The sequence below is a fragment of the Sphaerodactylus townsendi genome, linkage group LG05 (genome assembly GCF_021028975.2).
Source record: "Sphaerodactylus townsendi isolate TG3544 linkage group LG05, MPM_Stown_v2.3, whole genome shotgun sequence".
NCBI classification, from domain to species: Eukaryota; Metazoa; Chordata; class Lepidosauria; order Squamata; family Sphaerodactylidae; genus Sphaerodactylus; species Sphaerodactylus townsendi.
In genome coordinates, this window is record NC_059429.1 from 118,004,821 (window position 1) to 118,020,557 (window position 15,737).

At 43.8% G+C, this 15,737-nt stretch overlaps 1 protein-coding gene across 1 annotated transcript; it reads left to right on the forward strand.

Annotated features, from left to right (window-relative positions):
- Window positions 1-3,278: 3,278 nt before the first annotated feature.
- On the forward strand, window positions 3,279-14,677 carry PFDN4 (prefoldin subunit 4). The gene is made up of 4 exons (XM_048499079.1): window positions 3,279-3,422; window positions 10,970-11,077; window positions 13,539-13,679; window positions 14,341-14,677. Exons 1-4 carry the CDS (start codon window positions 3,399-3,401, stop codon window positions 14,470-14,472), a joined length of 405 nt encoding a protein of 134 aa, XP_048355036.1. The 5' UTR covers window positions 3,279-3,398; the 3' UTR covers window positions 14,473-14,677.
- The last annotated feature ends 1,060 nt before the right edge of the window (window positions 14,678-15,737 follow it).

Genomic DNA, 15,737 nt, shown 5'->3' on the forward strand with positions numbered 1-15,737 from the left:
TCTGATCATGTACTTTCAACAGTAGAAGGCAGCGTCCTACGCTTGTATCATCAACTGAACTTATTGGGGCTTTAGTCCAAATACATATGCACCAACTGGAATTTTTCCCTGCACCTCCTGCACAATTCAGCCCTATAATTGTAGGCACGGAACAGGGAAATTATTTTATATTAAGCCAGTCAATGCCTTTTACATCTCTGTGCTGACAACCGTAAGCTGTGAAGTTCTGTGCCTACAAAAGATCACGTAAGCCTTTTGCACTAAATTGTTTAAGGTTTTCTGAGGCAAAATCATGCAGGCCTTAATCAAGGTCTCTAAAAAGATTCTGGTAAAAATACAGCTTAAAGTCATTGCACAGAATCATAAAAAGTGTCTTTGTTAAGAAAAAAACGTTCAATGTTCCTGCATTCCAGAAAAAAGATACTTGTTACGCTTGTGTGCAAGTCAAAGGTCATGAAAATAATATCTTCAACTAAAGCATATCTAAAAGCACAGACCCAGAAATTAGAAAATAGAAATAAAGCTTTTAAACATTTCAGCTAAAGCATACTTATATATAACTTAAGCAAGTCTTTTTGAAGACGTGTTTAGTATTAAAAATTCTTGCTTAAAAATATAGCAAAGGCACTTTGCTTTCTAAACAGCCCTATTGTTTTTCCCCACATTCCAAAGAAAAGATACTTTCACTTAGCAACTAGCTGAAAAAGTGTGTGTAAGAAAAGAACTGGTCAGCAGAATTAAAGCAAAGTGTGAGTCAAGCCATGTGAGAAACCATATTTTTAAGAATGCTATTTAACAGTGTATCACCATGATTAACAATGATGAGAATATTGAAACGTCATGAATTGACAGGATTTGGCTTTGCAACATTTATGGTGCATCAGCTGTTTTTACCCTATAAGAACTGTGACATTTGTATAATCAGCGCGACTCCTCTGATTTTAAATAAGCATAAGCATAAGCATTTTATTGTCATTGTGCACGCACAACGAAATTTTCTAAATAAGCATAAGCATAAGCATTTTATTGCCATTGTGCACGCAGAACGAAATAGACCCTCTGTTGGTTTGGAATAAAAATTATTTATTTAATTTTATTCCTTGTTGGCTCAAGCTTATTAGCTAATTTTTATTAAACACGTTACCCCAATAGTAATAGATGGTGCCGCCGAAACCCAGGGAAATGGGGTCCTCTGTGGTCTCCTTCTTGCTTCCTCCCCGATAGTAACATTATGAGCACAGGATTCTACACAGCCATTACCATATTTACCCCAAAAGGAAGACAATCCTGAATGTAAGATGACAACCACTGTGTATGTACAGGTAATTTGTATGTAAGTTTAAATCAACACCCCTATTTCTCTTAACTGCACTCGCGGGGCGGGGGGGGGGGAACTCTCATCCTTACTGGTATTCTCTAATAGCAGCTTATCTGGACATCAGGAGTAAATCCTTCCCATATCTATCACTAGGGACAGACTGGCTATTTAACCTGCAGGGAAGTTTGTATTGGGTTGCTGACTCAGAAGGTTGCCGGCAGTCAAGATAAGCAGCCCCCTGGCAGTGTGAACCAGTGCAACAGGTAATTATGATAGGAGAGATTAGCATCAAACTAGGATCTGAGACACCCAAATTCAGACAAGACCATCTTAACCGCATTATAGGTCCCTGAGCAAAGCAGTGCACCGGAGCCCCTACTTGCACAACCACTCACAGGAATAGAAATGTAAATGGTCGATAAAATTAAACATATCTTTATTGGTACTTCCAACAAAATCAGTATTTAAACATTAAAAAAACTAGCTGTGCAGCTAAGATTAATCAACACAAACATTTGAACAATGTAACATGAGCCTTGAAAACACAGACGGAGATGGCACAGTAGGAAATCACTATGCATGATTTATTATTACTCAAATGTTCAGCACAAACATTTGCAAAATTTCTTTGCAGAGAATTGCTTTTTAATATTGTTCGCTATCTTTCATAAAACACATTCTAAATACGCATTTTCCAATAACAAATATTTATAGTTTAGCAGAGTATTTATGTATTTATTGACAAGTCACAACATGCATAGATTGGCATGGGGCCCCTATGCTTGTGGGGCCCGTGTGCATTGAGCAACTGCCCGGCGTGCCATGCTTCAAGACGGCCCCAAATTCAGATCCCTCGGGTTGCCAGCTCAGGGTTAGGAAACTCCTAGAGTTCCTGGGGAGGAAAGCTTTGGTTGGGGCAGCAGGGTTGGGGGAGGGGGGACCTCAACAGTGTATAATATCATAGAGTCTCTGTCCAAAATGGGCATTTTCTCCAAGAGAACTGTAGCCAGGAGATCAGCTATCATTCCAGGACATCTCTAGCCTCCCTGGTTTTGGGACAGTCACTCTCAGCCTTCCCTAGAGGGTAAAATGCAGGCAAGGAGAACAGTGCTGAGTCCCTATTGCAGATAAAAAGAAAGAAAGGTTTAGAGAAGAAGAGTTTGGATTTATACCCCACCTTTCTCTCCTGTAAGGAAACTCAAGGTGGCTTACAAGCTCCTTTCCCTGCCTCTCCCCACAACAGGCACCCTGTGAGATAGGTGAGGGGTGAGAGTCCTGAAGAACTGTGACTAGCCCAAGGTCACCCAGCAGGAATGTAGGAGTGTGGAAACACATCTGGCTCATCAGATAAGCCTCTGCCACTCAGGTGAAGGAGCGAGGAATCAAACCTGGGCCTCCAGATTAGAATCCAACTACTCTTAACCACTATACCAGAAATAGAAATAAGGAATAGAAATAAGAAATACAAAAAAAGACAAGAAATATTTATTTTATTTATTTATATTTTACACTTTTACCCCGTCAGCCTCCCAAGGGACTCAAGGCAGCTTACAATTTTTATAAAAATGCAACAATATAAAACATTACAAAGTGTAAACATTAAAACATTATAAAAATAACAACCAGTTAATGTATACATAGCTAAATAAACGCATAGTCATGCGGACAATCACCTAAGCCGAAAATACATGCTCCACTGAGCCTTTCCATACAGCATATACCCCCCAGGCGCAAATTGCAGTCCACATCCATGCGGAAATACGCTCCTTTTTCTCCAGGCTCACTCCGCCACCTACCGGGTTCTTTAATGTGCTGCAAGTCCTGCCTATTTTTTTACCAGCTTCTTTCCTGGCTTTCGTCGGACTGTACCAAGCTGTGCTGATGGGGGTGTCAGTCGGAGAGTATTGTAATTTATTTAATTTGTTCCATTTCCTCCCCCCATTCAAGCTGCTTTTAACCCTTCCTTGTCTTCAAAAGATCACTTAAAAAGAGAGAAAGAAAGGAAAAAATCCTTATAAAGAGTCAGGGCGAGCGAGCGGCTCCCTCCCCGTTGAGGAGGGGAAATAGAACCGTCCTTAAGATGGCGGCCACCATGAAGAAAGTGGTAAGCGGCTGAAATGGGGTGGAAGGAGCAGGTTTAGGGTCTGTCCTTTTCGCTCTGGAGGAGAAGGTGGAGCAGGAAAGGTGGCGAGGCCGGGGGAGCTTTGCGGCTTGGATGTATATAGTGCAATAGCCCAGCTAAACTCCAGCATGGGCCGGCATGGACGCTGCTTGCAGGCTGGGAACCCCTTGGAAGCTATGAGGGGTGTATTTTGCTTTTCAAACTTCTTAAATCAGTGCCATAGGGAGGTGGGCATGGAAAGCAAACCAGTCGCGCAACAAAACCCTGGTTGCCCGTGTGAACGTCTGAAATGTGCTGCTACGTCCCATGATGCATCCCAGCTCGGTTCTAGTTTCATTGGTGGACGGCAGACCTGTAGGGATCTTAGGCAGAGAAAGAGCGTACTGCATGAATTTTTGATTTGCTAATGTATTTATTTGATTCCACCTGTGGGACCCCCTTCTCCGTATGGGCTTGGGGCTTGTGAAACGTCAACACCATAAATGCAGGAAAATCCCACTCAAAGCGGGCATTGAACTTGGAGCCTTCTGCACACTTGGCATGGGCTGTGCTGCTTTATACCTGAGGCCTTATGCTGTGCATGTAGGTGCTTTCCAAAAATATATGTTTTTCTCAGCCTAGAATCCTTTGCATGCAAAGCTGATTCTCTTCCACAAAGTGAGCCCGAAAATATACTCCGTCAGCATAGTTTGTATGAATCTGCCCTCGCTTGGGTTAGATCATTGCTCCATCTTGATGCATACTGTTTATTCTGATGAGTTGGTTTTCTGGGGTCTCTGGCACAGAAGGATGTTTGTGGTTGATTCTGCAAAGGGCATGTATAACAGATGTAGGACACTGCAAAAACTGTACCAGGTCGTGTTCCTGAAATGAGTCTGCCCTTTTTTACTTCCCTCAACCCTGGATTTTCAAAAATTGCTAAACCAGTGATCCTTTTGAACGGTCCCAGGTTGCAGCTGCTCCCATGTGAATGGCCAGGCAAGAGCCGTTTTATTTTCCTCCCTTCCACCACGCCATCCACACAGTAAGGGAGCCGCCATCTGCCATTGCACTGTCATTCCAGGGAGGTCCCTGTTTCTTTTATTTTGCATGTTGCATGTGTATAGCTGTGCAGGTGCAGCCAATCGTATTGTTTTATGAGATGCTAGTAACAGGATCTAAACAACTAGTCAGGGAATAAAAATGTCCCTCAGCTGCCTGCTGACAGAGCTGATGAGGTCTGGAGCAAATTCCACAAATTCAGTTGAGGGCAGCAGTTGCAAGATGGTAGCTCTCCTCAACTGTATGTGTGTTCTTGGGGATTGCTTATGAGAGAAATTTTTTTGTGGGATACGCAGGAATCTAAGAACATACGGTGTTAATGAATCTGCTGCCAACTTTGGCTTTGTTTGTATACCACCCAGAGATCAAAATATAAGATTTTGCTAAGATGATAATTATTGAACTATTGACTACTAAGATTTGAGGAATTTCCAGAATGTGTGAAGCAGCATTGTACTAGAACAGGGTTTGAGAGTGTGGAACTGATGAAAACTTGAGAGGGAAGAAAACTAGTTTTCCCTCTGGAGTCTGTGCCTTCATTTATTTCTTCCGCTTTTCTCCCCAGCGGAGGATCCAGAGTGGTTTGCAGTGCCATTCTCTTCTCCTTCACTGTAACGTCACAACACCTCTGTGAGGTGCGCCAGGCTGAGATTGTGTCTACAAAAGGCTAGAGGGCAAAACACATAAATCCCAGGTTAGGGACAGAGACAGGCAAGTGTGCCCCTATGCTAGTAGCTGGTAGCATCTCGACCTAAAATGGGAGAGCTGGAGTACAGAGTTTTGCAAGGAGGACATTGATATAGTGGGCATCACAGAGACATGGTGGAAATCGAGGAGAACCAGTGGGATGCTGTTATCCCAGTAGTTACAGGCCTCTACAGGAAGGGATAGGACAGGGCTTATTGGGGGTGGGGTGGTCCCCTACATCAAAGCAGAGAGCATGAAAGTGTCACATAAAATAGACAATGCAGGGGGAGCTGATTCCTCTACAGGCTTAACTCGTGGATACTCAATACTCAGGGGTGAAGCTATATAGTTTAACATTAGGAATATATTATCGTCCCCCTGACCAAATACAAGAGGACTTGAGATGGAAAAAGAAATTAGAGAGAGGCCAACAAAAGCAAAAATGCGTCGTGGTAATGGGCGCATTTTAAATCATCTGCCATATAAACTGGAAAAATGCATGTTCAGGTCATAGTAAGGAGAGAATATTCCTGGATATGCTAAATGACTGTGGCTTAGAGCAGATGGTGGTTGCAGAACCAAACCAGGGGAGATGTGGATCCTAGATCTAATTCTATGTGGGACCCAGGACCTCCAAGTGCAGGAAGTCAGTGTTGTTGAGCCGATAGGCCCGGTATTTTACCACAATGCCGTCAGATTCAGTATCTCTGCATGCGAACAAGTGGACAACTACTACGTAGTTTACATTCGGCTTCGGTGAAAGGGAAATTTCTCGATGAGGGGGGATAGCGCGCAGGAAGCTGAAAGGGAAAAATCAAGAGATATCAAACAACACCAAGATGCTTTGGGAGGCTATTTAAAAACACAGTTTTAAAAGCCTAACTGGAATGTGTCTGCACAGGTTAGGAAAGGGCAGCTCCAAATGCAAAAAGAAAGCCACCACGGCTAACAAGAGAGGTTTGAGGAAATTATTAGGGGAAAAAAGATGTCTTTTAGAAAATGGAAGTCCAACTTTAACTGATAAAGAATACCAGAGAGAACACAAATGGTGGCAAAAGAGAAGCAAGGCAAGTTAGCTGTATGGGAGGCAAAAAAGGATTATGAGGAACGCATGGCTGTGAACATCAAAACCAGCAAACAACAGTTCTTCGCTATTACATCAAAAGCAGGAAGCCAGCAAGGGAAGTGGTAGGCCCAAGGATGACAAAAGGAACAAAGGGTGTAAGCTAAAAGATGACAGGATTGCAGAAAAAGCTTGAATGGGTAAATTCTTTTCGCATCTGTCTGACTCCAAGAGGAGTGCGAGGAAAATTCCCGCACCTGAACCAAGCTTCTTTAGGAGGCTAATTCGAGGAACTAACGAAGATAGTGGTAGACAAGGAAGAAGTTCTGGCAGCCATTGATAAACTAAATGCTACCAACTCCCCTGGCACAGATTGCATTCACCCAATATGCCTTCTTAAAGAGCTTTAGCATGAAATTCGTTACGTTCTCACCGAATATGCAACTTATCCTTGAAATCAGGCTCCATCCCTGAAGACTGGAAGATGGCCAATGTCACACCAATCTTTAAGGATCTAGGGGGGACCCGGGAAATTACAGGCCAGTCAGTTTGACATCTGTTCCCAAAATTATTAGTAGAATTACGCCAAAGACAAAATTATAAAACATGTACAAAAAAGCAAAACCTGCTGGAGGAAGAGTCAGCATGGCTTTTGCAGAGGCAAATCCTGTCTTACAAACTTACTTCAGAGTTCTTTTTTTGAGGATGGGAATAACATGTGGATAAGGGGGAACCAGTGGACATTGTCTCACTTGGATTTCGCGCTTTTGACAAAGTTCCTCACCAGAGTACTACGAAAACTTCCAGCAATGAAGGAATAAGAGGGGAAGTCCTCCTATGATCATTAAAAACTGGTTGAGAAAACAGCTGCCATGCGCAAAACGGGGAAATTCTCACAATGGAGAGATGTGAGTGATAGTCCCCTAAGGATCCGTGATTGGGACCAGTGCTCTTTAACCTATTCTCCTATAAAATGACCTGGAAGTAGGGGTGGAAGCAGCGGCACAAGTTTGCGGTGATGATACCAAATTATGTAGGGTGGTGGCGGAACCAATAAAGCGATTATGCGCAGGAGCTCCAAGCGGACCTCTGATAAATTAGGTGAGTGGGCTCAGAAATGGCAAATGCAGTTCAATGTAGCAAAATGCAAAGTGATGCACATAGGGGCAAAAAATCCAAACTTCACATACATCGCTACAGGGGTCAGTGCTATCAGTCACAGACCAGGAAAGGGATTTGGGCGCTCTTAATTGATAGTTCCATGGGAATGTCAACTCAATGTATGGCAGCTGTGAAAAAAAGGCAAACTCTTATGCTGGGGATAATCAGGAAAGGAATTGATAATAAAAACTGCAAAGATTGTCATGCCCTTATATAAATATCGGTGCAGCGACCAAGCGACTTGGAGTAGCTCTGTGGTGGTGTTCAGTTCTGGTCACCACATCTCAAAAAAAGGATATTGAAGAGATAGAAAAAGTGCAGAGAATGGGCAACGAGGATGATTGAGGGACTGGAGCACCTTCCTTATGAGGAAAGGCTGCAGCATTTGGGGACTCTTTAGTTTGGAGAGGAGACGCCTGAGGGGGGGGGATAAGGATTGAAGTTCATATAAAATTATGCATGGGGTAGAAAATGTTGACAGAGAGAAATTTTTCTCTCTTTCTCACAATAATAGAACCAGGGGGCATTCATTGAAAATGCTGGGGAAGAATTAGAACTAATAAAAGGAAACACTTCTTCACGCAACGTGTGATTGGTGTTTGGAATATGCTGCCACAGGAGGTGGTGATGGCCACTAACCTGGAAAGCTTTAAAAGGGGCTTGGACAGATTTATGGAGGAGAAGTCAATTTATGGCTACCAATCTTGATCCTCTTTGATCTGGAGATTGCAATGCCTTTAACAGTCCAGCGGTGCCTCGAGCCAGCAACAGCCGCAGAAGGCCATTGCTTTCACATCCTACATGTGAACTCCCAAAGGCACCTGGTGGGCCACTGCGAGTAGCAGAGAGCTGGACTAGATGGACTCTGGTCTGATCCAGCTGGCTTGTTCTTATGTTCTTATGTTCTTATGTGTGACGAGCTCAAAGTTGTTCGTCAAGCTTCTATAGCAGAATACAAATTCAAACCTGGTTCTGCCAGATCCGAGTCCAAAGCTCTAGTGCAATGTTGAGCTGTAAGAGTGCTCCCTTTTCCAATTTCTTTCCCCTTTTCAGGTAATCAGAACTATAATTTTTATAGCACACATAATCCGTTTATTCAAGGGCTGGTAGGTGGCCCTCAGGAGAGAAATGACCTCCCCACCCTCCATTATGTGCTCTAGCTTTTGGTACCTTTGTGATCTCAGGTGTTTCCCAGGGTTACTCCTTGTGTATGCAATAGCCCTGGGGAGTTTTCCTGAGATTCTCGTCTTGCTCCTGGACGCACTTCACTTCTTCTGCTAGTGATGCTGTCCGTACTGAGCTGATAGTAACTTGCTGGAGAAATGCTGATACACTGACTAGACTAGTTACTCTGAAGATTACATTTAATGGCGAGCCCTGCTTCTTCTGATTCAACAGAAGAGGCCAAAGGCAAATCCCAGGCAAGTTATTTTCTGAGGTCCCGGGTGAGACCCAGGTTCGAATCCTGATTCTGCTATGAAGCTTGCTGTATGACTTTGGGCCTAACCGTCATAGGGTTGTTGTGTATCAACAGTATCTTAACAGGGCACAAACACAGTGTTTGATAATAACGGAGGAGTTTGGATTCTTGAAGTCTTATAAGCAACTGTAAAAACTTTGCTACTATATCCATGATAACAGGATTCAGACAAGAATGGAGAAACCATACCTTATTCTCATCAGAAAATCCTTTCCATTGGGCTAAAAATATATTGAGAAATTTGTCCCTGATGTCAGTGTAGAAAGTGTAATATAAAATAACATGTAAAGTAATTTTATTTAGCACTTTCTGCAGGAGCAGACTCTATTTATATAGGGGATATTCTGGAGTCTTCCAAACAGTATGGATGAGGGTAAAATATTTAACATGAGTTGTGAGAGTAGTCATAGCCTCATTCTGCACATGCAGAATAATGCACTTTCAAACTGCTTTCAGTGTTCTTTGAAGCTGTGCGGAATGGCAAAATCCACTTGCAAACAGTTGTGAAAGTGGTTTGAAAATGCATTATTTTGCATGTGCGGAAGGGGCCATAGAGTGTTGGAAACAACGTCAAAGGTCATCTGGTCCAACCACTGGCTTGGCATCAGGAATATGCAGCCATGATACCTCTGGCAGATGGCCATTAACCTCTGCTTAATGTGCTCCTGTTAAGGAGGGCGCACAACCTCCTGAGGGAGTCTGTTCCATTGTTCAGCAGCTCTTACTATTAGCAAACTTCTTCTAATATTTAACTGAAATCTCCTCCCTTGTCATTTTCATCCATTAGGCCTAGTCCTGCCCTAGGATGAGTCAGTTCCATGTTCACTATGATAACCCGCCCTCAGCCCTACAGGGATAGGGTGGGATATAAATTTAATAACAACAACAACAACAACAACAAACAAACAAACAGCAAGATGGCCATTGTCGACCCAACCCAGATAGAGCTGGCAGGCTGGGATGGCGCCTCTTCAGCGCCGCTCTGCCGCTCCATAGGGCTTTCCCATGACACGGGAAGCCTGAAAAAGTTTTTAAAAAGGAAAACACTTGGGAACTCACCCATGGGAAAAAATAGAGATACACCATAGAGATGTATCTACACTGGCAGCTCCACCAGTGCTTGGGGCCCAGCTGGGTGCTGGAGGTCAACTAAGATTGGCCATGCTGCCAGTCCAACATTTTGCACTGGTAGGCCTGGACAGCGGAGGACTCTTCCAGGTTGGGCACTGCGGAGCTGTGTGGCACCTAGTTATCCGGGTAAGCTGCCTCTCCACAGGCATACTTGCAGAGGTGGGATCCAGCAGGTTCTCACCAGTTCCCGAGAGTGGGTTACTAATTATTTGTGTGTGCCGAGAGGGGGTTACTAATTGGGTCTACTTTTCCGTTAGAAATTCCATTAGGTCCAAAAATCATAAAGTCCTGTTGTTTCCTATGTGGCTGGTTAGTGAAGGTAGAAAAACGGGATAATTCTCCCTGTTGGGCTGTTTTAAAAACATGTTTTAGAAATATGGCAAAGTTCCTTGTTTAAGGAAAGTATCCTTCTTTTGATTTCTAGAAACAAAATTAAGTATTTGAAAGTATTAAGTATTTGACAGGCAGTCAATTAGAGGAGAAGTAGTTGTTTCTGTTGGCAGTAGACGATAGGACTTGCTATAATGAGTTTAAATTATGGACAGAAAGGTACCAGCTGGAAATTAGGAACTTTTTTTTACAGTAAGAGTTTTTTACAGTAACAGAGAAATCATTAATGCCCCGTCCCCGGAATGCCCGGCCATATCCCCATTGTGCCCCACCCAGCCCCATTGACACTACGCCACTGTTTGAATCCCACCACCATGGGAACCTGTTACTAAAATTTTTGGATCCCACCACTGCATACTTGCCCCTTGTGCCAGTGGAATGGGCACTCATGCCAGTGCAGGGGTGCTCTGGCTCCAAAGGGGGATTTGGTCCCCTCTTTAGATTGGGCCGCCTGTCTCCTCCTAGCCTTTTTTTAAAAAGGGGGCGAGTGAACCATGTGGACAGCCTTGACTTGTTTGGAATAATGGTGACTAAAACACAAATGTGTACTGAACTCTCACTGTTTCTCTCGTTCAGGCAGCGGAAGATGTCAACGTTACATTTGAAGATCAACAGAAAATCAACAAGTTTGCAAGAAACACCAGCAGAATTACAGAACTGAAAGAAGAAATCGAGGATAAAAAGGTATCCCCTCTAGAAAGCCTCTGAACCAAGGTTCAATGGCAATGTGTTCCTAAGATGAGTTAACCCATCTAAACCCATTGACTTCTGCTTAGGACTGCACTGTTGAGTTTGCATTCTCAGTGTGTTGAGTGTCATCAAGTCGCTTTTGACTCTTGGTGACCCTGTGAATCCATGTTCTCTAAAGTGACTTATTGTTAACAGTCTTGTTCAGGTCTTTCATACTGAGGGCCGTGGCTTCCTTTATAGAGTCAATCCATTTCATGTTGGATCGTCTTCTTTTCCTGCTGCCTTTAAGCTTTCCTAGTATTATTGTCTTTTTCAGTGACTTTTGTTTTAGCATACCGATTAGGAAAATGACTGTTGTTGACCTCGCCTCTCAGTCAGTGTGCTCAAGGATTCTTAGATCTTAGCATATAACTCTCTATTGGTATTCAGTAAGGCTGGGTTTTTGTGTTACTCTGGCAGTGTGGTTGGTAGCCATAGTGCTGCGCCTGGGCTAACATAGGAAGGAGAGGAGATCGTGCCATACTTTCTCACCACTCCAGTTTAAGCTTGGGGAAAACTTGCATAACGCTGGCAAGGGAAGCAGCTGCATCTCGTGACTTCTTCTTTTATAGTCTGCAGCAGGAAAGAACGTTTACTGCACAGGTCCTCTACCAAATAAAATCTCTCTGCATCTGTCCCCTTCCTCTTTTAAAGCACACATTTCCTTATGATCAGCTCTGTTGAATAACTTTTGGCGCATCTCACATAAGAACATAAGAAAAAGCCTGCTGGATCAGACCAGAGTCCATCTAGTCCAGCACTCTGATACTCGCAGTGGCCCACCAGGTGCCTTTGGGAGATCACGTGCAGGATGTGAAAGCAATGGCCTTCTGCTGCTCCTGAGCACCTGGTCTGCTAAGGCATTTGCAATCTGAGATCAAAGAGGATCAAGATTGGTAGCCATAGGTCGACTTCTCCTCCATAAATCTCTCCAAGCCCCTTTTAAAGCTATCCAGGTTAGTGGCCATCACCACCTCCTGTGGCAGCATATTCCAAACACCAATCACGCGTTGTGTGAAGAAATGTTTCCTTTTATTAGTTCCAATTCTTCCCCCCAGCATTTTCAATGGATGCCCCCTGGTTTTAGTACTGCGAGAAAGAGAGAAAAAAATTCTCTCTGTTAACATTTTCTATCCCATGCATAATTTTATAGACTTCTATCATATCCTCCCTCAGACGTCTCCTCTCCAAACTAAAGAGTCCCAAACGCTGCAGCCTCTCTTCATAAGGAAGGTGCTTCAATCCCTCAATCATCCTTGTTGCCCTTCTCTGCACTTTTTCTATCTCCTCGATATCCTTTTTGAGATGTAGTGACCAGAACTGAACACAGTACTCCAAGTGCGGTCGCACCACTGCTTTATATAATTGCCTTATACAATTGCCATCCAAATAAGAAACATCTGGCTGTAGGGAGGAAAATCACCTCTATTTTGGAAACAAAAAACTCCACCAACTCTTTAATCTTCCCTTCCAGAATAGGCGCTTCAGCACTGAGGCCCTTTCTAAATGGGCCATTTACAGCGGCCCAGGGACAGCAAAAACGCCATCCCTGGGCAGCTGTTCGCACAGGCAGCGCTGCGGCCCCGAGCGGCGTGAAGGTGCCACTTTCCACCTACCTTCCCGAGGGAGGTTTTTGGAAAGTGCCGCCTTCCTGTCCCCCCCACTCACCTCGTCCTCTAGCTTTGGTCGGAGGGCAGCATGGACGGGTCCCTGCAGCCCTCCAGACTGATGCTGGAGGACGAGGTGAGTGGGAGGGGGGACACAGAAGAGGCAGCTCCGTGTGGACGGCCCCCTCCCCTCCACCGGCATATTTTCTGCCAGTGGAGCAGCGCCCTTTCCGTTTTTTTCAGTTGTCCTCTTCTGTGCTTTTTCTAATTTTTCAGCACCCTTTTTTGAGTTGGGCGATGAGGATGACATTCAGTGCTCTGAATATTGGTCTTCCATCCATTTATGTAATATTTTGATCTTCCTTTCTATTCTCTGGCCCAGACCAGTATGATCCTGGAAGCTAAGCAGGGCCAGCCCTGGTTAGCACTTGGATGGCAGACCACCAGGAATGTTCACGGTTCCTACACAGAGGCAGGCAGTGGCAAACCACTTCCGTTCATGTCTTGCCTTGAAAACCCTATAGGGTTTCCATACGTTGGCTGCAACTTAATTGCACTTTTCACCATCAGTTGCCTTTTTTGATAGTTCCTGGACTTGAATATTGTCAATTTATTGTGCTTTCACTGCACATGTGTTGATATTTTCAATTAACTGTGCACTGTGACCCTTGCTGGATAACCCCAGCTGATTTGGGACAATGTCTATAGGTGCATTCACACCTTTGCTGGATTTTTCCTTCTTCTTTATGTATGATGATGTTGCCCTGTAGTCAAAGCAGATGGAAAAGTGACTGATCTTTTGGCCACAGAAACAGCTTCAGAACCTGGAAGATGCCTGTGATGATATCATGATGCTAGATGATGATTCATTGCTGATACCCTATCAAATTGGAGACGTCTTCATTAGCCACCCCCAAGATGAAACACAAGAAATGTTGGAGGAAGCAAAGGTTAGTGAGTCTCTCTGTGTGCACGTATGGGTGCATCCATACACTGTCGGATGTTGCACAATCACTGTGCTAGAGAAGTCATTCACAACCACTGTAGTTCAAATTAAACCAGAATCGCTGCAATCCTATTAATATTAAGCTTGAGCAAGACTGAAAAAATTCAGTGAAAATTGGATCCAGCTTTATTTGGCTGTAAAATTATTGTTAAATCCCCAAACCCCGAATCTCTGATTTGATAAACCCAAAAATTTGGTCTGCTCAAATGTTTAGGGGTTTTTTTAATGGTTTTTGGCCTGTTGAGGGTGCATTTTTAAGCTAGTGCAGGGGTCTGCAACCTGTGGCTCTCCAGATATTCATGGGCTACAAATCCCATCAGCCCCTGCCAGCATGGCCAATTGGCCATGCTGGCAGGGGCTGATGGGAGCTGTAGTCCATGAACATCTGGAGAGCCACAGGTTGCAGACCCCTGAACTAGTGGCACCAAACTTGCAGGGTATTTTCAGGAAACTCTCTGGATGGTACCACCCAGGTTTGGTTCAGGGGGTCCAACTTTATGGACCCCAATCTCCCAAAGCAGATGGGAAATGTGTTGTTGATCATGTATAAAAGTGCACATTGGGTGTGTTTGGCTATGATTATTAACCAACTTTTTATTTTTCAGAAAAACTTGCAGGAAGAGATTGGAGCTTTGGAGTCACGAGTAGGATCTATCCAGAGAGTATTATCAGATCTCAAAGTCCAACTCTATGCCAAGTTTGGCAACAATATAAATCTTGAGGCGGAAGATAATTAAATACGCTAGAAAACGTATCTGGTTTCATTTCTTTTGTACTAATTGTTCCCCTGTTACAACAGTGTCTTAAAAGGCTATGAGATTTTTTTTAAAAAAAGAAAATAATGTGGTTGTCTGTTCAGTGTATTTAATGAACGGATCTTATTTTGCATACCTGTAATTATTTATGTTGAGAAAATAAATCCAAATACCCCTGGTACATCAACTACGCTGAGGGCTTAAAAGTTTCTTGAAATAATAGTCAAATTTCTTAATGCCTTTTGTCTTTAAGCTGTGGCTTAAAATGAGCATGCAGAATGAAAATGGCACCGAGTTGTAAATCTCTGCAAAGATAATAGTCCTTTCCACATGTTTCAGTGCTGTTCATCTTTCATGTATGCGCTTTCGTCTGTTCCTAAAAAAAGAGCCAACACATACAGTTCACAAATGAAACCAGGGACCAGTACCTGGATGAATTCGGAGTTTAAATGATACCTTCCGCTGTACAGGTGCTGATTATAACATGAAAATTATTCAGTGCATGTATAGAAAAACACAAGCATACACCTTGCCTGCTAGAGGGTGCCATAGATGCCCAGGGAACAGGAACTGACATAAGCACAAGACACCGCTGCACACAAAACGGATGCCTTCCAGAGAATTTTGGGATCTGTCTTGTGCATCAAGATGGGGTGGGAAGGCGGTTGGCTGCTGTACTTTTCCAAAGGCCCAAGGCATGCCTGGCTGAACAAATGGGGCTGCCTCAATGTCCATTTCCTCACCAAATGTGATGCAATCAGCACTGTGAGCCAATCTTGATTATTCTAACTTGCCCCCATCTCAGCACTTGTCTGCATCCATCCCAGCTGTTAATCAGTATTCAGGAAAAAAATGGTTCAAAAGCCATCCTGGTGGATCATCAAAGCCTCTTCTCTCTTTGGTGTGAACCTCGGAAAAAGCAGTTCTTTAATCTGGCTTTTCTGCCACCTTCACTCATAGCTCGGGAGCAACAGCCGCAGAAGGCCATTGCTTTCACATCCTGCATGTGAGCTCCCAAAGGCACCTGGTGGGCCACTGCGAGTAGCAGAGAGCTGGACCAAATGGACTCTGGTCTGATCCAGCTGGCTTGTTCCTATGTTCTTAGTGCCTCAGGACCCATTTTTGGGTATAACTATTGCTCTTTTGGCCAGTCGTTGAGTGTGTCTTGGATCTGCTCACCCCGTCCCCCCAAATTTGCATGTAAACTCCGCCCTTTTGCCTGTGGAAATGCTGGCTGTTTTCCTCTG

Coding starts and splice junctions, on each gene's coding strand:
- PFDN4 (XM_048499079.1), top strand. CDS start 3,399: ATGGCGGCCACCATGAAGAAAGTG. Junction 3,423..10,969: donor CGGCCACCATGAAGAAAGTG/GTAAGCGGCTGA, acceptor TCTCTCGTTCAG/GCAGCGGAAGATGTCAACGT. Junction 13,680..14,340: donor AAATGTTGGAGGAAGCAAAG/GTTAGTGAGTCT, acceptor TTTATTTTTCAG/AAAAACTTGCAGGAAGAGAT.